Consider the following 23894-nt stretch of genomic DNA (forward strand, 5'->3'; position numbering starts at 1 on the left):
ATATTTAGCTCTAGATTAATAATAGCTGATGGCCAATAGTTTTCTTTTTTTTTTTTAGTTATATATAAAGTTACATGTTTTTTTTTTCATTTTCTTTCTTAAAAGATTGTAATGCTGGGTATGGGGCAGTCTACCAACATTCCCATGCTTTTTTTATTAAAACCAACCAAAAGCTTTTTTTAGTATCCTTGCTGTTCCCTTAAGTGCAATTGTCTGGATCTCTTTTGAACTTGGTTTACCAGGAATATTAGTAAGTTAGGACTTCAGGTTCTTCTTCGTAAGCCCTATGGCACCTATAATAACTGGTATGCCCAAGATTCCAGTTTCTTTTCATATCATACATGAGACCTTGATATTTGGTCTGTTTCTCCCTTTCTGCTCGGTTCAGACCTCCATCATTAGAGAGGCTAACTTCAACCAAGGTTGCCACTCTCTCTCTGACTTATTCCATATGCTTGTGTTGGGTCATAAAAACAAATGATCATTAAATATTTTAGAACACAGCTGCTAGGCATAGATGTGGTTAATAAGGGCTATATTTAGTTTAGTTTTTATGCAAAGGGAACTGGAAGCCCTTCAGGAAAATCCTCCTTTCTGATCTCTTCTCCAATATTAGAATATATTGCAAATGAAAATATATCGAGCCAATGGATTTTTAAACAAGGCATTTAAACTGTAATGAAAATTCTATTGATAATTTTATTCGTACATTATATATGATATACAAAGATTTATGTAAATTGACGAAGACCTACAGATTGGTAGAATGAAGATATAAATTTTGGTAATCAGAAAGAAAGTTATGTAATTGGAAAATTGATATTTTGTATAGATTAAATTAATAACTTCTTAAAATATTGGATGAATTGTTTTAAACGAAAAAAAAAAAAAAAGGAACCCTCGAAATAAGATAGGTTAATACATCTTTAAAAAAAAAAATCAATCATCTTATAGTGAAGTAAGAAAAGATACTTTGGTGTTTATTTAGATTAATGTACGAGTGAAATATAACAGTCCAAAATAAAATAACAGAAAGTTTTATATATACTCATCAGGCAAAAATATCCGTGTACACCAAAAATTATGGAAAAATATGAAGTAGAATTTTAGAAAAAGTAAAAATCAATTTTTTTTTTTTTTTTTTTGACACGTCCAATTCTATATTGAAGCAATGCCATAGTGTGTCTTTAAGTCAGCTCGTCAAAGAAGATTAACTCCCTTCTTCCAACATGAAGACTCCGGTTATAGTCAGCTAACTTACTCCCTAATTTTCTGTGGAGTGCAACTGGAAGCGAGGCAAATCAGTTTCTTTGTTTTCATTGTATTGGATACGTTTTTTTTTTTTTTTTTTTTTTTTAATTTTTTTTAGGATGTTTGACATTTTGTTATTTTGATTTCAATAATTTTATTAATTTATATATATATATATATATATATATATATATATATATATATAAATATAAATAAAAAAACAAACTTATTTTTAAAATTGAAAAAAAAATATTTTTATACTTTCATAAACATATTTCTTACAAAATTTTAAATAAAATAAAAACTTTGAAAAATTTTATTATTAAAAGTGCGAATAAAGACTACTTGTGTTATTTTTATCTACATAATTTTTTTTTTTTTTCATTTTTATTGTGAATTTTTCAATAATGTATTTATTTTCTATTTTATTTCAATAAATCACTTCATGAAAGAAAAACTGAAGAACAATAAAAGTGAAGAAACCGATTTGCCTAGTCACCACTTCTGGTAGCACTCTGCAGGAAATTATGAAGTACGTTTGTTGACCATAATTGACGATGCTATGTGATCTTGTGGTTTAGAGTTTGCCAAATCTGAATGGTAAATTAATTTTATTTATTACTAAAATTCTACTCAATGATTTTCTATAATTTTTGGTCTACAGTCACAAATACTAAGTATATCCAGAAGTTTTCCTGTTATTCTATTTTGAATTGCATTATTTCATACATGCATTCATCCAAATAAACACAAATATTTATTTTAATCCTAAATATCACAAATATTCATTTTAATAAAATTTGCTAACTTTCCTCACATGTAATTACAGGGAAAATTACGATTATTATTGTGTCCATTATTAGTAATATTATAGTGCAATCATTAATTGTGTTGAACATTGTATTTACAGAATAGCAAATTCAATCCTCAATTGGTTATGGTTATGTACAAAATTAATCTTATCAAATAAAAACTGTCTTTTTGTTCAAAAAGTTTTCAAACTTTTGTAGATAGATTGCAATAACCATATTCTGAAACTACATTCAGTATTTGGGTAAATAATTTTAATTTTGATCACAGTGATCGAGTATAATAATATTGTGGAGTCAGCATTCAGGTCAGACATTTCTATGGATATGTTTTACTTAATTTTATTGATAAGTTGAATAATTAGAAATAAAAAAGGGGGTCACAGACTATAAATTTACTGATATTTATGTCAGTAAATGTCACCGTAGTTACACCCTTTTTTTTATCCAATTAATACGGAGTACATCTGGTCCCACTGCTAAAAGTTCACACTATAATGTTAAAAAATAATATTGTGTGTGAGCTGGAAGCAGGAGTTCCTTATTGAATCGTGGGTAATGCCAGGGTCTTCCTGCTAGTGTGTGTATGTGTATGTACGACATAATCACATTGACACACCAGTTCTCGTCAGATCACTAAAGTTAAGCAACATTGAGCCTGGCTAGTACCAGATGGGTGACCATTTGAGAATTCTCTGTATGTGCTCTTCACTTATCTCAGTATTGTTTCCAGTCCTAAACCTCCATTTGTACTGGTATTTAACATCTGTCGACTCAGGAGAGGTGTAGTTAGCGATTGCACAACTCTTGCTAAAAAACTTCCATGCGCAGGTACCCTTACAGTTGGTATCCATAGTCTGTCAAGACTGAAGGAAGCTACTATATATATATTTCTTATAATTGTTTTCTATATGCAGTTTTACTAATTATGTTAGTACTTGCATATAAGTAAATAACACAAAGTTTCAACTGAGATAACTCAATAATGAAGTAGTAGACCTACAACTACTTAAATATTACAAGTTATTACCAATAAAAGAATAATATTTTGAAAAAAAGGAACATTAAGAGGTTTTGTCCCCTGTGAAGTGGTAATATTAGAAGAAGTATTTATATTTCTGGAGTTTTTGAAGTATATATTTATTATGATGTAATCCAAGTTGTTGCATATAATAAGCTTAATGAAGATATATTCCAACTTTCAGAGCATATATACTGGTGAGTTACATTCCAATAACAAAGAAACAGAATCAATCCACTATCATGGTTTAAATTTTTTTAGTTTGACTCATTTTGCTTATAGGCAGATGCCTATTTTTCCATATTTTTTTATGGAAAAAACAAAATAGGCAGCTAACTATAAGTAAAATAATAATAAACAATCATGAATATGGACTAATTCTATTTTTTAAATGTAACTCATTAATACAATATATATATATATATATATATATATATATATATATATAATCACATACATACAATGTATTATAATAAATATATGAGTGAAAACTCGTGAATGAAAAATTGTCAAAAAAAGGTTGAATACATTCTGACAATTGAAGTAAAAATTCATTTTTCATACTCCACTGTGAAATAACCTATCAGAAAATAATGAATTCGGGACTTTTAGTTAATTTCAAAACCTACTATTCATGACAAACTTAGAAGTGAAAATCATTGATTCATGGAGATTTAATCATTGATTTATGGAATGTATTTACCAAATAATTTATTTTAGAATATATATATATATATATATATATATATATATATATATATATATATATATATATATATATATAACAACTTTTCATAAAATTTTGCAATTACAAAATTTAGTATTTCTCTTTACCTAAATTAAGTGACGACTTGAATTTGATGAAATAAAAGATTATGAGTTGGACATTAAACTATTGAAGCTTCTTTTTTCCATAGTTCCAATATGTCGATTATATTCATCTTTTTTTATATATATAAAAGTAATATTTTTATTGAAAATAAAATCCAAAGACAAAAAAAAAATTTTTTTTTTTTTTGCATATTTCTTTAAAAGTGAAACTGTTTAAATTATGGATTTCAATGAAAAAAAAAATGTAAATATGTTTCTTTTCGAATGATTCTGTTTTTGTTTTGTTTGGAAAACAAAACAAAATAAAGGGGGGTGGTCTTCTGAAATAAATTTGAAAGGAATGACATTTATAGAACAGCTATGATGGCGGCGATGATTTGAGAACATTCAAAACTCTGGCCTGGTTTGAGGATGGCATCGTGAGTTACTCGACCGGCTTCCAAGCAAACAAATTTACGATAATCCTGATCACCCAGATCAATCATATTCCTGGCTTTATCCTTCCATGGATTCCAAACAACTATATTAGAGAAACAAAAGAGAATTAGTACATACTTTTACAGTTTATAGAGTATTTATTATATAAATGTCTGTGTGTATGTGTTTTTTTTATGCCCAGTTAAAAGTAAAAAAAAAACAACAACAAAATAAAAGACCCATAAAGGTAGTAAATTCTTAATTGCCCTGGATGAATATCTAAAATTTAGAAAAATAAAAACATTAATTCTCTGGACATCAACTGAGCCAGGTTTTGTTAGGGGAGGGGGCAATTTTTCAGCAATATAACATACTAATTTAAAAAAGAAAATGCCGACTCATCACTCAAGAGTTGTCTGTATGGGTATGTGTATGTCCACATAGAAAGAAATTGGCTGGGAAGAGGAGGTTGTGGAGAGAATGGTTGATTGTTTTTGTTTTACGGCATATCAACCCTTTTCAGGTTATTTAATGCCGGATCCAAAGATTTTGAATCAAAAATGTTTTAATAGAATATATTTGCTGTTTTTAAGTCGGTTCCTATTGAACCCATAGTTGGGACCCTAACAGGTACTACTACTCCGGGTCAGAGTGAACCTGGGAACAATGGCAATTAAAGGGTGGCTCCACACTCCCCAAAGCCCGCAAGCTGGGGCCTCACCAATGAATATAGTTTAAGGTCATATCCAGGACCTGTGGAGAGAAAGATAAAAAGACAGATAAAAGTTTTAATAGAAATTGGTTACACCTTTGCCACAGACAAAAACAGGTAGCTCTGCTAGTTTATTTACAGGAAAAAACTGTATTGGAATTGTTAAAACTTCTTAATTGTTCCATGCAGCTGATATTTTGATCAATGAGACCTTCCATTAGATAGAGTGGTATGAGCCAGTTTAATGAATGACGGAAAAATATTTTGCAATTTTTTTTTTAAACATTCGTAGCCATTACAAGCTTTACGACATCATTATTAAAATTTGTTCACAAAATATAAGAACAAAAATAAAGGTTCACATTATTCAACATATTTTTTTCTTTTTTGTCAGATAAAATGCTTTTTAAGTCCAAGTTTGAGAATCTGACTGACTTTTCTTATATATTACAAAGATACATATTTTTATCTTTTAACTTAATTGAGATAATAAAAAGCTTGATATACTAAAACAAAACAAAAACCAAAAATAATGATGAAAATAAAAACTGAATAAATTACAATGTTCATTAATAAATTAAATATTCAAACACAGAATTAAAATAATAATCAAATAAAAGAATAATCCTTAACCCATGGACTTTCAAAGATCAGATAAATATCAATTAAAAAAAAATGTATTACTGGTTAGCATAAATTCGAAAATGGATTCAATTTTCTTGTTTGTGTGTTTGTTTATATATATATATATATATATATATATATATATATATATATATATATATATACACTTTTATTTATTTTTACATAAACAAAAGACTTGACTTTTTGTAAAAGCAACATTGCTTGGTGAAGTCTAATTATTTTTAACAAGTTGACTGAAACATATTCATGAATGTGTAGCGATACCTAAATGTTTACATAAAAATAAATAAAAAGTATATATTGCTCTACCTTGGTATCGAGCACTTTTGTATTAACTTTGTGAAATTCATTGGATGTTTTTCACCTCTGAACAATATTAACCTGCAATAAAATTGCATGTATATATATATATATATATATATATATATATATATATATATATATATATATATAATTCCAGGTTAATATTTTCCAGAGGTGAAGCAACCAATGAAGTTTTAACAAGGTTAATGCAAGAATGCTCAATACCAAAGTAGGACAAGATATACTTTTTATTTGTTTTACATAAGTATTTATGTGTCGCTACACATTCATGAGCATGTTTTGGTCAGCCAGTTACAAGTAAGAAGGGGCCTCTTCAAGCCATATTGCTTACACAAAGTTTGTAATGAAAATTTTACAGGAGTTTCAAGCACAAAATTTATCAGGTCACATCACGTGGTATTCAAAATGGGATGTATATATTTGACTTGGTAGAAAGAAATCTAAAAGAGTGCTCAATGATTAAATAATAAGAGCATAATATTTATTTTATTAATTGTGTTATATAAGATCAGAACATATGAAATATGATACCGTTGGTTTTGAACTGTTGCAAACATAATGTAACGAACAATCCACATTTAAAATTAGGTCACGGGTTTATCTACATAAACTACACAAATAAAAAAAAAAAGATAAAACATCGATATTCTGTGAGAAAATCCAAAACATATACAAAATGACAGAGAAAAAAAAAAAAAAAAAAAAAATATTAAGCACACACTCCACAACCGATAAATATCAGATAGAAAAAAAGTCACTTATAGGATTAAGTTTCGTTATGAGTTTTAAAGTTGATTTTATTTCTCTTTTGTCTGATTTAACTTAATTTTTTAGAATTCATGTTTAACCATTTAAACTTTTTTTTTTTAAATTGTAAAATGTTTCAGATTTTAAAAACGTTTTTTTTTTTTTGCTATTCTGTAAAGTTTTCATGACTTTGGGTCTATTAAAGATAACTAACAAGTGAAGCCTGCATGGTCCCCTGTGGGTGCACAGTGAACGAGACATAAAAAAATGACTAAGTTCAGCATTTGTCTCCAGGGGTGCCTCAAGTCCTGGTGAAAATGAACAAACGGTGTAGTTTTAGGCCATAACATATGTAAATGTGAGTTCTGCACCATGCAAAAAAAGAAATGACTAAGTCCATCATTTGACCTTCCCTCCCCCATTTATCCCGAATAGTCCCCAAAGCCTTAACACATATTTAAATTTGAGTTCAGCACCATGCAAAACTGCTAAATAGGCATACACAGAAAATTTTGGACAAATATAAAATAGTCCCAAAAATGGACTGATTTTACAGGGTGACCCCCCCCTCCAAAAAACAGAGGAAATTCAATTGTTTTTCTGAGCATTTTACAGTCAACAGACAAAAAAAAAAAAAGGCCAAAAACCCTAGTGTTTTAATGTGATGTTTTGAATATAATAAACTAGTTATGACCAAAGCTTCATTTCAATCGGACAAAACACTAAGAAAGGGGGCCTAATTAGAGTTGGGGCCCGTTTTTTTGGGCCATCCTGTATTAACCCTAAAAGAGCCTTTATGGCAAACCCAAGAGTTATCGCGAAGTATATACAAACAAAATTATATAGAAATCAGTTAGTTACAACTTTTCAGTAAGTTTTATAAAAATCCAAGGCATCAATTTTTTTTAATAAGTACAAAAGTGTTAATTTTAGCCATTTTAACCCGAAAGCCCCCCCCCCCCCCGGGAGGGGGGGGCAACCGGAGTTTTCCTGGAAAACTGTTCTGTTACTTTTTTTTTTTACTCATATCATGTTTAATGTTTGTGCAAAATGTCAAAAAAATTTCCAGGCATAGTTATTGAGAAAAGTGCGGACAGACGAACGGACAAGGGTGAATTTACAAGTTCACCCTCCTTTTTGGCCGCGGGGGAGGGGGGGGGGGGTAAAAATAAAAACATTTTTAGGAAATAACTTTTAGGGTCCAAGGGAGATAATTCAGTTAATTATTCGTTCGCTATTCTGGATTGCCTCCCTTAGATCTAGATTAGATAGTAGTATTTTTAATCTTTGAAAAGCACTAAGTTTGCATTCACCTATTATCGCTTATTTAGCTAGATTTATTTTCATTCTAACTTGGTTTACTAAATCATCATCATTTAGTATGAATCCAAAGATTCTAGTGCTGGCATTGGTTTCCCCGATATTTTTCTAGTCAGAATTCTTTCTAGAAAGACATCGAAGATTACAGGAGGGACCATGTGAAAGTGATTTTTGTAGAACTAACTGGATTCGAACTTGGGACACCCAGACTGTAAATTTGTGCCGTTAACTACTTGATCACCGCCATCTCACAGTTTTCTAAATGAAACCAAACGATGTAATACTCTAGGGATCACAAAAATGGAGATATATGAGGGTTGTTTCAAATGTAAGGCCTCTTTATTTCTTTTAAACTTAAAAACTAAAATGTTGAAGAGTTATAAAGACGGGAGTGGTACCATTAAAACGAACGACCTTTTGTGTTCCAGAATTTATTTTTCTACATAGTCACCATCATTCTCAATGCAGTTTTGCCAGCCTCTTTTTGATGCTTCGATCATAAAAGTCCAGTGTATATGTTTATCAATTTATTATCTGTTATCTCAATCAATTTATCTTTGTCATTATCTGTTTGCATATATTTAAGATATATCTGTATAGCTTTGTGGGTCATATTAGAATAAAAATGGAGATTGTTGTTAGCGAAAAGTACTTCTTAGACCACACACACACACATATATATATGTATATTATTTTTTGAACTTATATATTAGTGAAAAACAGCCTGAAACAGCTACATGACAAACAACTGATGATTCCTGCTTTCTAGTTCACAATTTAAGTTAAGGTTTTTGCCACCATTATATAGTTACATTTCCATCTGTAATTGTGATTGTGCTAAAACTGTGATATGTTTAACTTTGTGTGTGTATATATATATAGCAAAAATGGTAATTAGTAAAAACCTGAAGAAAGTGCTCAATACTATTGCAGAGAAAATATATATTTTCTTATTACCATTTTATTTGCTCAGTTACACATGTTTCAGTAACTTAATTTCTTAGAGACCTTTTATAGCCAATGCATTTAAATAGGTAAATGCACTTAAGTTGGATGTAACTAAGCTTACTTTGAGAGGGCACATCTTAGTTACTGAGAACACCCCTCCCCCCATCTGCATAAATCTTTAACATCCGACAGTCTGCTAGTGAGTGCCATCCCCTTGACTGGCTGTATTTCCCTTTTTCCCTTTAGTCCTTATCTCTCCCTTTCTTTTCCTTACCCCCACCTTCAAAGGCTTACGCATTTTACATCCTTCCCTTCTTTTCCACCTTCTCCCTCTCTCCCCCTCCCTCTACTCTTATCCGTGTCTAGTTGAATAATTTAAACTCTACCTCACCTCTTTTCAATGTTTATTTAATTATTAAATCTTAAAACTTAAATGTTGTTGAATCAGAATTGAACCCCCCCCCCCCCCATTTTTTTTTTCTTTTTCTAATATTGTTTTTCCAACCATAATAACCATTTCTGTTAATGTCTGATGAAGTTACTGGGCCGTTAATATGATTCGGTAACCGAAACATGTGTAACTAAGCAGATAAAACGGTAATAATAATATATATATATATATATATATATATATGCAAATTTAGAATAAAGCTGCAAATTAGCTGTATGCATTAATCATAAACTTCCTGTTCATTTGAATACTCTCATCACTGGTTGAAATTATGCCAAGCTCGTTTACATGGCTTCATAAGTTACTTAATCCACTTTCACTTAATGGTTAATTCCTGGTGGTCAAGAAGAGCACTAGACAGCAAAGCCAAGGTTGATCTTATTGACTATGTTCGAGTCCTGCAACCAGCAGTAATTCTCACTTCCTGCACTGATCATTATGTAAGCATGAAACACTAGTTTTTGTAGGTATAAAAAAAAATTGATATTTATTGAAAACATATTGTTTTAAGCTCGTTTAAGTAAAATTAAAGTTGAGCCCTATTTGTGAATTGAGATTAAAGCCGCGGATTAGCTGCGTGCATCATTCACAAACTTCCTGCTTGTTTGAATACTCTCATCGCTGGATGAGATTATGATAAGCATGCTTACATATCTTCATAAGTATCTTAATTCATGTTCATTTAAGGGTTAATTCCTGGTGGCCGAAGCGAAGACTCTTGTACAAGGAATTACAAAAATTCCTGTTACAGTCGTGACTAATGCCCATCTCTCTTTCCAAAGACTACATTTCTCACAGCTTTGACACATTTCAATAAGAACACCTGCTATAATACTTCCTGCTAGCTATTGCATCCATATCTATATCATTCTTCAGTTCACATCTCACAGCCATTATGGTATTCATGGGGTGTGACTCATCACACATGCAGGAGAAATTAATAAAATTCAGTTATAAATTACACTATTCTGGAGGTTAAAGGTTCAATCAACAGTGCAGGCCACACTCAAAAATGCAATTGTGAACTACTTAGTACTTCTACCAATGGATTAAATGAGAAGTTTCATTTGAAATTCCATGCAGATTCCAGAGTTCGACAGAAGGATTTCCCTAGTTCAACAAGATACACCTGAAGAAGGCCAGAGATTACATCAGCCGAAAGATTGTGAAAATAACACTGAAGATGAAAATAGTAGTCGGAATCTTGTGTCAACACAAAGGAATCATTAGAGTCAAATTTTCTCATTAACTGAAATCAAGAAAAAGAGATTAAAGCCAAGTTATTCTTTCATATGTCTGGCTTAAAGTTTTTTTTTTTCCATCAAATATTCCCAATTATATATTAAAAATTTGATCTAGAAAGCTTTGCCTAATAAAGCTTTGCCTAATAAAGCTGTAGTTGGATCAAGTAGAGACTGTAAATTTGAAAGTTTTTACCCCCATAAAGGTTATCATTTGCTCTGTTTTTATGGTTAACTTATATATAATAGGTCAATCATTTACTTGAAACATACTTAATTTGTATATAACAATCATAACGGATTTAAAAATCATTCTCATGAATAAAGTTTTTTATAGTGAAAAAGATCTTTTTTTTTTTTTATATAAATTTAGATAAAAATCCAAGCTCAATGAATGCCTTTTATTTGGTTCCAGTGCATATATAGTGCAGTATGATACTTTCTCCAAGTTCCAAATATCAAGTTTTCTCAGTTGGTCATTTATTATTTTTCCAAAAGGTATCCATTATAATATTGTTTTGTATTGCGACTAATAACAAGTCTGCAAAATTATGTTATTACTGCATATTTAGTCATACTCTTCAGATGTTCACCTTAAAACTGAGAAGGAACAGCAGAGTGTGTCGGTTACACAACATTAATCTCAACAATCTGTTCAAAATGGTGTTTTTATAATGGATACTTTTTGAAAAGTAACAAATGAATAACTGAGAAAACTTGATATTTGGAACTTTGAGAATTATTATACTACAGTATATATATATATATATATATATATATATATATATATATATATATATATATATTATATTAGTATGCACCAAACAAATGTTTGCTCTACTGAATAATAAAGGATTTTTGGAACTCATAATGAGTTTTGTTTGATATATTCAAAGTGCTTAATAAAATAAAAAGTATTTACAGCTCTATCCCTGCACCGTTGCGCTATTAATAAAATTTTGATTAAAAAACAAAATTGTATTTATAATGGAAATTTATATATAATAGGAAAAATAGATGAAAATAAAATTGAATAAATTACAATACTTATCGATCCATCAAATTAAAAGAGGGAATTATAAAAAGGAAAAATCCTTACCTATGAATTTTCAAAATCAAAACTGATTTTCCTATTTCTTTATTTGCTCTTTCTAGTATATTGAGATTTGCATTATCCTCTTTTAAAGACAATATTTTCATCTTTGCAAATATATATATATGTATGTACATATAGTAAGTTATGAAAATATATATGGTAATTAAACTACAGAATTTTCTGCATTTCATCCTCATGAGAATTCGCCAATCTATTGCAATGGTCCGCTGAAATCTTGCCATGTATATTTTCATAACTTACCACTTAGCTCTATTTATGTAATGAAAATTTTTGAAGTAGATACTAAAAATAAATACATACATTTTATGTAGATATATGAAATGATATATTATATGAAATGGAAATGTATAACCGATTTGTGTATGTATGTATGTATGTATGTATGTGTGTATGAAGGGCGAATGAACTCTTTTTCTGGGTCAACGGCCAACTAGCACCGTGTATATTTGTGTGTGTGTATATGTGTATTGGGGTAGAGAGGGCTCCCATAAGTCGTGGTGAAGGTAACCTTCCTAGGAAAAGCAAATCTCTGATTTAAAAAACCATAAAGCGGAAGACCAGTACCCGCATTAAGCTGGTCTGCAGTTTAATTTGTTGCTGGCTATCTTGCTCTTGCTTGTTGCTGGATCTCAACATTTTGAACCGAGAGAGAGACTTAGCTGTCGTACAAAGCTAAGACTCTGTAACATCATATTTGTATAGATACTCCCTCAGACATTTGGGCTCATGGATTTTAAATGTCTGAGGGAGTGGCACTCGTCTGACAAGACGTTGCAATCATCATATGTGTGTGTGTGTGTGTTTTTGTCAAAATAAAACAAATTATCTCATCAATTTTGAAACATGAAAACTAAAGATTTTATTTTTATAATGAAAGAATGACCATTTAAGTGGTTTGCAATTAAAACCCATTAAAATTAAGAGGATGAAAACCCATTAAAATTAAGAGGATGGAAACAAATCAACTAGAAAAAAGTCTGAATTAGATATGTAATTTCAAATCAAATATAATGTCATAAATAAACTTACCAATATCTGGAAAGTTGAAAGTCTTCAACATGAGGGTTCGATTTCCAGCCATGTTACCAATCACTATTTCATTTGGGGCATCATTGTAGATTCTGATTAAGAGAAAAATTTGGAAAAAAAAAAAAAAATAAATAAATAAATAAATAAAAAAGGCTATTATAATTGTTTTAGTTAGGCATAAATAGCTTTTAAGATTACAAATATCAAACTTTTCTGAGTGGCTAATTTCCATTTGTTATTGCTGTAGCATGTTATTGACAATATAGCATAGTTTGCTATAAATTAAAAATATTATTTCCTCTGCCCATGTAATATGAAACTTTTTTTCTATAATCGCTGAAAAATTTAATTCATCAAATGAGAAAACTAAAGTTATAATTTAAGATATAAGAGTTGTCACCCTTACAACTACAATTTTATTTCTTTTTCTGTATATGTTTAAAATATGTGAAAAGAAATACAGTTTAAAAACTAAAATGATTTCAGATCATCTTTATCAATGCCGGAATGTACACCTAATTTGTGTATGTGTGTTGTTACGACGTATCCCAATCCTACTGGGGATGGTAGAGATGGGTGACGTAACGAAATATATATATATAAAAAAAAAAAAAAAGTTTCCCAGGTTCTTTGATAATGCGTTGTTATGTCCCGAAGACAACAATAAAATGAAATGTACTGGACAACGAAATCACATAAGAAATAACGAGGACAAGTATCGTCGAAAAATTAACAAACTTTTATTTATAAAAAAATAAAATAAAATTCAAGAAAAGAAAATTAAATATGCCTAACTAAATGAAATGATTTAATGATTCAAATTCTACCGAGAGAAAAATATATTAACAGTCAATGTTCACATAAAACAAGAAATCGTCTGCTCAATTAGATACAGGTTCTAGGGTAAGAGAGAGATGTTGGAGAAATGAAAGTTTGGATTGAAAAACTCAATGTCCTTTGAAATGTGACCTTTCTTTTGTCTCTTTTTTATGACCTTCACCTTCACCGAGGTGAACGATTTATATGACCTTCACCGAGGTACGCGACTTGACACACAAAAATAAACCGCCTCTTAATCACCTGCTAACGCACGCGTCACTGTAACGTCCAATGACAACAACAACCTTCTCACTCGACCTGCCTTTATACCACTATCTCAATCCCTTCTCTTGCGCATGCGCCTGTAGATTCCTGACAACCTCGAGACTTCCGCTTATAAAAACCCAAGTTTTGTTGTCGCGCATGCCTATACAAGGCACAAACACGAGGGCGTTTGTTGTGTTGGTAAGTACTACACTCCCCCCTGATCTGATGATCACATAGAGTGCACTCCGGGGGTGGCCTCTTAGTTTGTTGGCTTCTGCGAAGGGTGGTATTTACACTCTCGGATTCAGGTTCTGGTTCTGGTTTTGGTTCTGTGTGAGGTTCTGGTTCTGTTTCTGGTTCTGATCCTGCCTGATCAGACAAACTACAACTACCACTCTCTTGCTCGGTGACCTCACTCATTAGCAGCTCATCATCTGATGATTCATCGCTCTCTGTAGTTGTGGGATGTACTTCACTAGCCGGGTGAAGATCGCGCACATGGCGTGGGGTTCCATCAACAAGGACCGACTGCTGGCTGACCACTCCAGATATTCGTCCTCGCTTGAACTTGGTGGTGCACCAGTTTCCAGGGGGTCTAACCCAAACTGGATCCCCTACCTTGTATTTGTTATGACTCTCCTTGTCGATTGTTTGGACAGTGTCAATGCCCTTTATCCTAACACGGTATTTGTGTATGGCATTGGCCGGTGCTGTTGTTAGTGTCTTCCCATCCTTTGGTGTGATGTTATACCAATACGTGGCCTCCGTAATGGTGCATTGCTTTCTGGCAGCAATTCTCTTGATGCTGCGATGGCTCCTCTCAGCAATGCCATTCCCTGATGGCACATGAGCACATCGCAGTCGTAGTCGGACACCCCACTCATTCAACAACTGCCGAACTTGGTGGCTACAAAAAGCAGCATCGTTGTCCGTCAATATCTCTTCCGGCACACCTTGCTCAGAAAAGATAGATGACAGTTGGCGGACAACATTCGCTGAGTCCTGCCTGGTCATTTGCCGCCACACCACAAAACGAGTGGGTCCACAGTCGATAAGGGTTAGAAAGGGCTTACCACTGTAATGGGTAATATCCATCGCTAATCGTTGCCACACATGCTCAACTTCCAACTTCCAATCGCCCCTTCTGCCATTGCTCAGGTGCAGGATCGATAGACTGGCATGCCTCAGTGCTTGATGATCTGCCTGACATCCGCCCTTGTCACTGCCGGGTCCACACGCCTCGCAAAATACAAAGTTCTTTTGATACCTGGATGTCCACTCTGTACATGAATTCTTTGTATTTGGCATGAGCTAATCGCGCCAACTGCGCAAGATCGAGCAGTGAATTCCACACCTGTCTTCACAGCTTCATACCATTTGTGAGGCACACGGGTTAGTTGGTCTGCACGATTACAGTGTGATGCCACGAGCGTTACACTCACCGACAGGTCATATTCTGATACCAGACTCTTCAGGGTGTTTAGCCTCCGCCGGATTAACATCTCACTGACTGCCTTAGTACGGACTCTTGTTCGTCCCGAGAGAGTGTCGGACACCCAGTGGTAGACGCAGAGAGAATCCGTGTACAAGTGTAACTTCTTCAACTGCCATTGCAGTGCCAGATTTAAACCCTTCACAACAGCATCCAGTTCCGCCAGGTTGATGTGTTGAGCATCATTCACGGGTCGCAGCCAGCATGCGTCTTCAATTACATTTCCACGTTGCTCCAATAACACTCCCAATGCCAAAGAACTAGCGTCAACCCACACATTCACAGTGTCCCCATCGACACATCATTCTCCACGGGCAGGATCCTCCTTGTTAACTCTCTCTAGGGTTTCTGTCGTCATCAGAGTTAGAAGAGCATCATCAGATACATCATCCCAACCTGTAGTTACTAAACTTGCCCTGCGTTTGATGACGCCCACAGCTGCTCGGAGCCAGCCACACGCTGGTAAGTGACCAATAAGTTTCCCACACAAGGAAAAAATAGTCCGCCGCGTAATAACATCAGGGATGGTTGGAATCTCACTGCCACGCCTCCATCGTAAGGTACCGTCTTTCCCGCAAACGTCCAATCCTAATACCCGTGCTCCATCCCTCAGACGTTCGGGATCCTTGCACTCCAACCCGAATTGAGCTAACTTTTCTCTAACGTGCGACGCAGATTGTACGTCTTCATTGACATACACATCATCAATATAGGCCGTAGATTCCTGACAACCTTGAGACTTCCGCTTATAAAAACCCAAGTTTTGTTGTCGCGCATGCCTATACAAGGCACAAACACGAGGGCATTTGTTGTGTTGGTAAGTACTACATTTTTTATATATATTTCCTTCCTGTAAATTATTTATATTTGATTACACGCCCGCAGGTTAATTTTCATATTTTTGTCCTTCGGATTATTTATGTTTCATTACGTGCGTGCATGTTAATAGCTCCAAGTATTGTTTCTGAAGCTCATCGAAGCCCTTGATTTATAGTAAAAGTTTCACTGCTCCATGATTCCTTCCTTCGCTGGGTTCATTCTTTTATTTAGTCAATATTCTAACTTTATTTACCTCCGCGACACCGCTACCACGGCTTCGCCAACCCAACCTTCGCTGACTTACGTCTTATTGCTTTGAAGCGCAAAGCTCCACTGCCTATTGACAACTGTTTTCAGGCCCCTCTCTCTATATACGATCTATCTCTCTCTTTCTCTACAGTTTCTCTCTACGGTTTATTTCTTTCTATCTTTCTTTTCTCTTTCCTTTTCCACTCTTCGTTTAAAGTATCTCTGTCTCTCCCTTCTCCTCCTGCTCACAGGCCTCCTCCTCCCTTTTTTTTTTCTGTTTTGTTTACAAAATGTGACCGAGCAGATATGAATTGGATCCTTTTGGTGGAAAAATGATACAGTGAATAAAATATACTGAAAATATATCTCCTCTCGGCTAAAAATCAATCGTTTTCTCTGTTTATCTAAAAGTTACAAACTTTTTTTTATTAATTTCATTTTTTTAGATCTGGATTTGTCATGTGATTCTATTTATTTTTCAAAATGGAAGAGCTTTTGAGGTAACTTGTTGAAATGATGCATCTGCAGCAAGCTCACACATTAGAGTTTCAGAGACAAAATATGTAAAGACAGAAAAAAAATAATGAAAGACATCTGCAGCTGATGAAGTACATTGAAGAAAAGCAGAGTAAGATGCAGAAGGCGTTAAATAGACAGCGAGAGAAAACAAAGAGAAGAAAAAAGAGAAGTGGAAAGATAAGAATTAAACGAAAAAATACTGGAAATGCAGACGCAGGCAGAGGAAAAAGTAAAAGCAAATAAAGACAGTAACGAGTTAAAGTAGAATGTTTTTTGCCAAACTGTTATCTGGTCAGCATTAGAAACATTTGACTACGTTCCTAAAGAGGATTTGATTTTTGAAACCTATTTTCACAGATTTGTTGATGTATTCAGGATAGATTGCAAGTCATCGAGCAAGCAGATGAAGGTTTGTTTTTTATTACAAAAATTGGGAGCTGCAAAACATAAGTTTGTAGACTACATTATCCCAAAACAGACGAGCGAAGTGTCCTTTGACGAGGTGGCAAAATCTTTGATGAAATTATGCTATCCAAAAACCAGATGGAAATGTAGCAACCTGACCAACAAAGAAGGCCAAGATTACACCACATTTGCTTCAGTAGTAAATAGACATTGTGATGATTACGGACTATCCTCATTGACGGCCAACAAATTTGAGGTCCCGATTTTCATTCAAGGCTAAATATCGACCAAGAACGCTAAACTCAGATGCTGGGCACTAAACAAATTGGAAAGGGAATCAAATATAACAACTGGCAGAGGAATGCCAAGGGATCATCTTGGAGAAGCAAGACTCCAAAAATATAGAAGAGGCAGGAGTACTGCACATTAGAAAAGTATGAAGTAAAAAAAAAAAATCTTACTCTCCCAAACAGTCAAGCAAAAGCCAAACATAACTTTCCAGAAAAATCTCAAAAGAAACCGGATTTACCCCGTTACCCATGCAAAAGATATGGAGAACTTCACTGCCAGAATGATTGCCCATACCGGTTTCGGAAATGTGATCTTTGCAGATGCAACAGACAAAGCCTCACATTGCAGACCAAAAGGACTCTGCAGCAGCTATGTAAAAGCAACAATGACTCAAGCGGAGGATGAAAATGTACGGAAGTACATTATGATAAAAATCGGTGACAAGGATGTTAGACTTCAACTTGACAGTGGTTCGGATTTGTCCATTATAAACCACCATACTTGGTGCAAAATTGGAAAACCGAGGATGATGAGAACCAAGAAAGTTGCTCGTTCAGTAACTGGAGAAAGAATAAGATTTGAAAGTGAGGTTACTACTAACAATGTTGAAGAAAAAGACACTGAAACTCAAGATGTTTGAGTTAAGAAATACTAATAACCTTTTTGGTACAGACTGGATCCAAAAAATTTGGACTCTGGGACTCGCTCATTAACGATTTTTGTCAAAAAGTAGATAACTAAAAGAGCTGAAAGAGTTGTTCCCAATGTTTTTTGAATAAACTAGGTTGCTGTACAAAAATGGAGGTGAATTTCAAATTACAAGATAATGTCACCCCAGTCTTCAAAAAGAAACGGAGCATATCGTTTGCCTCTATGCAAAAGATTGACAAAGAACTGGACAGACTCGTCAAAACAGGAATTTTAATCACAGTCACATACTACATGAGTAGGCCGTCTCCCACCATGTATGTAAAGAAAAAAATCTAAGGATATCAGTCTGTGCAGACTTCTTAATTGGATTGAATGCACCACTAATGGATCATGATTACCCGTTAACCAGCCCCAAGCTAGTTTTCATTAAACTAAATGGAGGAAAAATATTCTCAAAAATAGATCTAAGTGAAGCATACTTACAGATTCCTGTTGAAGAAAAAAGCTCAAAACTTTTGAGTATTTTCACTAACAATGGGACTATTTAAATTCAATCGGTTAGCTTTCGGAATCGGACCAGCTCTCTTTTAACAGATAATTGATATGATATTGAGTGGCCTTGATTTTTCCATTGGACGATATTCTAATGAAAAGTGAAACTAGAGCAACATAGAAAACACGTTTTTCATGTATGTGAAAGGATAAATGAGTACAACTTCACACTTAAAGACACTAAATGTAAATATTTCCTCAACAAAATAAAGTACTTAAGGTAGATAATAGACAAAAACGGTAGACGGTCAGATCCAAAAAGGTCCATAGCAATAAAAAATATGCCAAGTCGCACAATATAACAACATTGCAAAGTATTTTTAGGCTTAGCTAATTACTACCAATCCCGATATGCACACATTACATGCACCTTTAAACAAACTACTTAGGAAGGGCAAGATTTGGAACTGGACCACGGAATGCAAAATGGCATTCGAAAAGCTGAAAGAGGTGATCACATCGGAACTATTCCTGACCGACTACACCTCAGATCTAGATATTACCATCGCAGGTGATGCAAGCACATATGAAATCAGCATGTGTATCTTGCATAAAATGCTGGACAGATCTACGAAACTTATAGCACACACATTGAGAACTCTACTACTTGTAGAAAGAAATTATTAGGAAAGCCTCAAGTATCATTTTTGCGAGAACAAGATTCCACAGATACCTGCATGGATGACACTTCAAATTACAAATGGATCACAAGCCACTGATCTCTATCTTTGGCTCAAAGAAAAGGTTGCCTACACATACGGAAAACAGGCTCCAAAGATGGGAAACAATCCTATTGGGTTATGACTTTGATATGGAGTTCCTTCCGTCAAAGAAGTTAGGACACGCAGGCGGCTTATCCTACTTAATACCAAAGATTCGTGAACCACTAAAAGACTCACTATGATCAGAGAGATTACAGTTCGATCCTATTGTGAAAGAACTCCCTGTTACATGGAAAGGAAAGAAGCGAAAAAGAGGAACCAAGGAAAAAACTGCAGACTGATGAACAAGCAGCAGAGATTTTTTCAACATGCATATTGGGAGAGAGTAGTTGTTGCAGCAACCCTCTAAAAGAAAATCTTAAAGGATTTTCACACAGGACACCCAGACACCACTAGAATGAAAAGTTTAATGTGTTCATACGTATATTAGAGAAACATGGACAAGGATATTAAAGGAAAGCTGAAAGCATACAGGGGATGTGCATTAGTTGCTAAAGCTCCCCCAATTGAATTTAGGCCATGGCCCAAAGCGAACTAACTGTATCACAAATACATGGGGACTATGTGCGGGCACTTGATAGACAGTAGTACCTCATAGTAGTGGACAGTTTTTCCAAGTGGCCAGAGGCCTTTAGGTGTAAAAACCCGACTACTGACTTCACTATAAAAACTCTCTATGAATTATTTGCACAGTTCTGGGTGATCAACTGCTTAGTGTCAGATAATGGCACTCAGTTTACATCTGGGGACTTTAAAAAGTACATGGAGAACTTCCAAGTGGACTACATCACAACTCCGACATACCACCCAAGTTCAAATGGACAGGCCGAAAGGTTCGTGGACACCTTGAGGAGGGTTTTGAAAAAGGCAAAGGACACTATCTGAAAAAGTTTTGCAACAATTTCTTCAGGTGTACTGTATAACTCCTAATGAGAATACACCATCCCAGATGTCTCTGGCGGAAGTGATGTTCACTAGAAAAATATGGCCAGTCTTTGACAAATTATTGCCAAAACAGGTAAAGCCTGCAAAGACAACTGTTCTCACAAAGAAATACATGCAAAGGGGAAAAATATATACTTCCGAATGCACAAGGATAAGATTTTCTGGGAACAGAACGATCAAGAACAGGATTGGCTGTATGGTCTACATGGTAGAAGGACCACATGTTATGCATATGAAACACTTGAACTAGATACACAAATGCATTTTGTGTGACATGATGCGGACCGAGCGATGCCGAGTGACCTTGCTAGTCAACACGAATTCAGAGAAATTCGCACGGCTGAATTCTAATGATGATGATGGTTTGATGTTGTTTTGAACAGAAATGTCTATGGGATTTTGTCAGAGAGAAAAAAAAACAAATAATTGTTCTTATCTTATTGTTAGAAATCCGTTAACAACAAAAAGGTTGGTTTTGGGCCCTCTGTTGAGCGATATGAAGAAATCCAGAGATTCTTAAGCTGACAGCTTGGGGTGGGAATCGGGGATGAGGGGTCGCCGCCAGGCATTTTCGACCTGGAGGTGACTAATAGCTGCTAATTACATGATAAGGAACACCTCAGTGCAATGAGGGTTAAAAATGGTAAAAAATGAAGCCGAAAGGAGAAGTAGAAATCAGGAAAACAAAGAGAGGGAGAGGAAAGGAAAGAAAGAAAGAATAACCCCAAAAAGGTGGACGGAGGAATTACTGATTTGATAAAAACAAGACACTTGGCTAATTGGTGTCTTTTTTTGCTGATCCCTTTCCGTGGACTGACGGTAGATGAAGAACGGAGAACTTGGTAAAAGAAACAAAACTGCCAGCCCCCTAAGTTGCATGACTAGGCCAGTGTGTAACTATTATTTGTAAAGTCAAAGACAATAATCAATTCTATGTTAAGAAAGACTAATTAAGTTTTGACTTTCTTTTCTTTGATTGGAACGCTGTTGTGAATGCAATATATTTCTCTGATAGCCCAGGTGATGGTTGGAAGCTGATTTGAAAGCGGAACCGGAGTGCGACCGACGACGACGGCCAAGACGAATTCGACCACTAGATGAAACCACGGGTGACGCCACAGGTATCGGCTACGGGTGCATTTCAGTCACGGGCCTATGCACCTGAGCTGAGCTGCACTGGAGGGGTCACATTTGGACCTACTTTAGGATGCATTTGACCTGGAACCCCCGCAAACAAGTACTGAAATACGTCATTCCGTCAGAAAAAGGAAACAGACGTTCCCTTTGGAGGTCAACCCGAGAAAGAAAAACTATAGGGATATTTCGGGGAAATAAATCTTCAGAGAGGGTGTTTTGGAGTAGTTAAAACCCCTATATCCATGGACAATATGGATTCGTCTGGCTTATATAATGCCAGACATTTCTACCTACAAGCAGAGAGTACAGTCATAGTTTAACAGCTCGCAGTGAACCCAAGGACTCTTTCACCTTATAATTGTGACCCCTTAAACCGGACCACAACAATTAAGAATCTTATTTTTTAATGCCTTTGTATGCTTTGGTCTTCTTATACTTTTGTTCTGCTAATCAACTATTTCCTTCTTTTTTTTTTTGAATAACTTCCTAACACTTTGGGAGGAGTAGGGATGTTGATGAGCTTTTGTCAAGATATGTGGTCAGGTTGAGCAAATCTGTTTAACTAGCTTAAAACAGGTCCCATCTCTTCATGTGTCTAGGGTTCAAAAAAGGAATGCATAAATGAAAATCAACAAATTTTCCAAATAATAAATAAAACAAACCTGTCAACATTTTCTCGAATAAAAACTTCTTCTTTTCGTTCGGTGTCTTCTTCAGATTTTACCTTCACAAAAAGAAAATTATGAAAATAAGTTTGAGAAAAATTTATTTATTATAACAAAAAAGAAAAATTTAGCCAAAAAATTTTTTAAAAAATGGAAGAGAAAAAGAAAAAAAAAAGAACGAAGGAGGATAAGAAACACCAAAAATTCCTTGAGAAATTCTTGCAGTTGTTTTAAATCAAGAATGTGATTTCTGAAGTTAACAAATAGTTGTGGAGGAGACAATTGAAGCCAAAGTTCATTTTGTCTAAAAATTGTTCTGATTTTTACATATTACACCGTTATGCATTTTTCTGTTCGAGAATGTTTTTTTTTTCTGATCAGTCCAAAGAAATATCCAATATCAACATGCAAATATTGTGAACTATGAACCAAACACAGTAAAATGTACTGAACTTTATTTTGAAAAAAGAAAAAAAATATAAATAAATAAAAACAAAATGATCGGTAAGATGAATAAAACCGTGAACATTTGAATAGAGCAAAATTATTTATATGTATATATAAATAATCATACACTAACATACATACTTTGTCTTTATAGTTGAGATTTTGGAGTCCAATTATCCCTGATCTTGTAATTTCTGGAGTCAGCAAATAGTTGTGGAGGAGGCAATTGAAGCCAAATGTTATTTTGTCTTAAAATATTAAAAAAAAAATATCAAAGTTAAATAATTAAAAAAGAAGTTTAAGAAAAGATCATATAAAGAGATAATAAAAATTGTAATTCTGAGAAGGAAAAAACTTGGGGCATCAATGAAACTGATTGCAACATTTTAACACTGTAATAACACAAGCAGAAAACTCTAAACAATAAAAACAACTATCTCTGAGAGTATATATTAAAAAAAAAATATTCTTATATATGCAAATATTTCGGGAGTGAAGTGCATTAGAATCATGCTTCATCATATATTTTTATAATGATCACTTATGGTGGGATACTTCTATCAATCCAGTAGATATCTCACTACTGATGCAATTCTCTACCTATATAAGAGCCAGGTATGCTCAAGGATGAAGTACTGTTGCCACATCTGGGCAAGAGCTGCTAAAGGACTTATCCTGCCTTCAAAATAGACTTTGTAGCCTAGTAAGGGATGCCCTCACAGAAGAGATGTTGCGAGTCTGTCTCTGCTTTGTTATTTTCATGGCAAGTGCTCGTCTGAACTCCAATCTATGGTTCCCCCCTCGCCAATCTTTCATGAGAAACACTCGTCTAGTTGAAAACACTATCAATAATTTCCCCCACTTTTATCTGTGCCTAAACCTAAATGTAGATTCCATGAACTAAGTTTCTTTCATACAACTGTACACCTGTGGAATTGTCTTCCATTTGCCTGCTTTCCAGCTGACTACAATATGGTTGTCTTCAAGTCCAACGTAAACAAGTTATTGATGAGCTGTTCCACTAAACAAATTTACCAAATTTCCATTACTA

At 34.0% G+C, this 23894-nt stretch overlaps 1 protein-coding gene across 1 annotated transcript in view; it reads right to left on the reverse strand.

Moving 5' to 3' along the window:
* Positions 1-4085: 4085 nt before the first annotated feature.
* Positions 4086-23894, reverse strand: part of LOC145246688 (uncharacterized) — a 160871-nt gene continuing 141062 nt past the window's right edge. Inside the window, exons 7-10 of the mRNA XM_080108413.1 lie at positions 22985-23091; positions 22394-22455; positions 12864-12955; positions 4086-4432 (exon numbers count right to left, since the gene is read on the reverse strand). Of these exons, the coding sequence (XP_079964539.1) occupies positions 4260-4432; positions 12864-12955; positions 22394-22455; positions 22985-23091 (434 nt within the window). The 3' untranslated portion in view covers positions 4086-4259. The remainder of the gene's footprint in view (positions 4433-12863; positions 12956-22393; positions 22456-22984; positions 23092-23894) is intronic.

This window comes from Euprymna scolopes, chromosome 24, assembly GCF_053919585.1.
Source record: "Euprymna scolopes isolate OS-2025 chromosome 24, ASM5391958v1, whole genome shotgun sequence".
Taxonomy (NCBI): Eukaryota; Metazoa; Mollusca; class Cephalopoda; order Sepiida; family Sepiolidae; genus Euprymna; species Euprymna scolopes.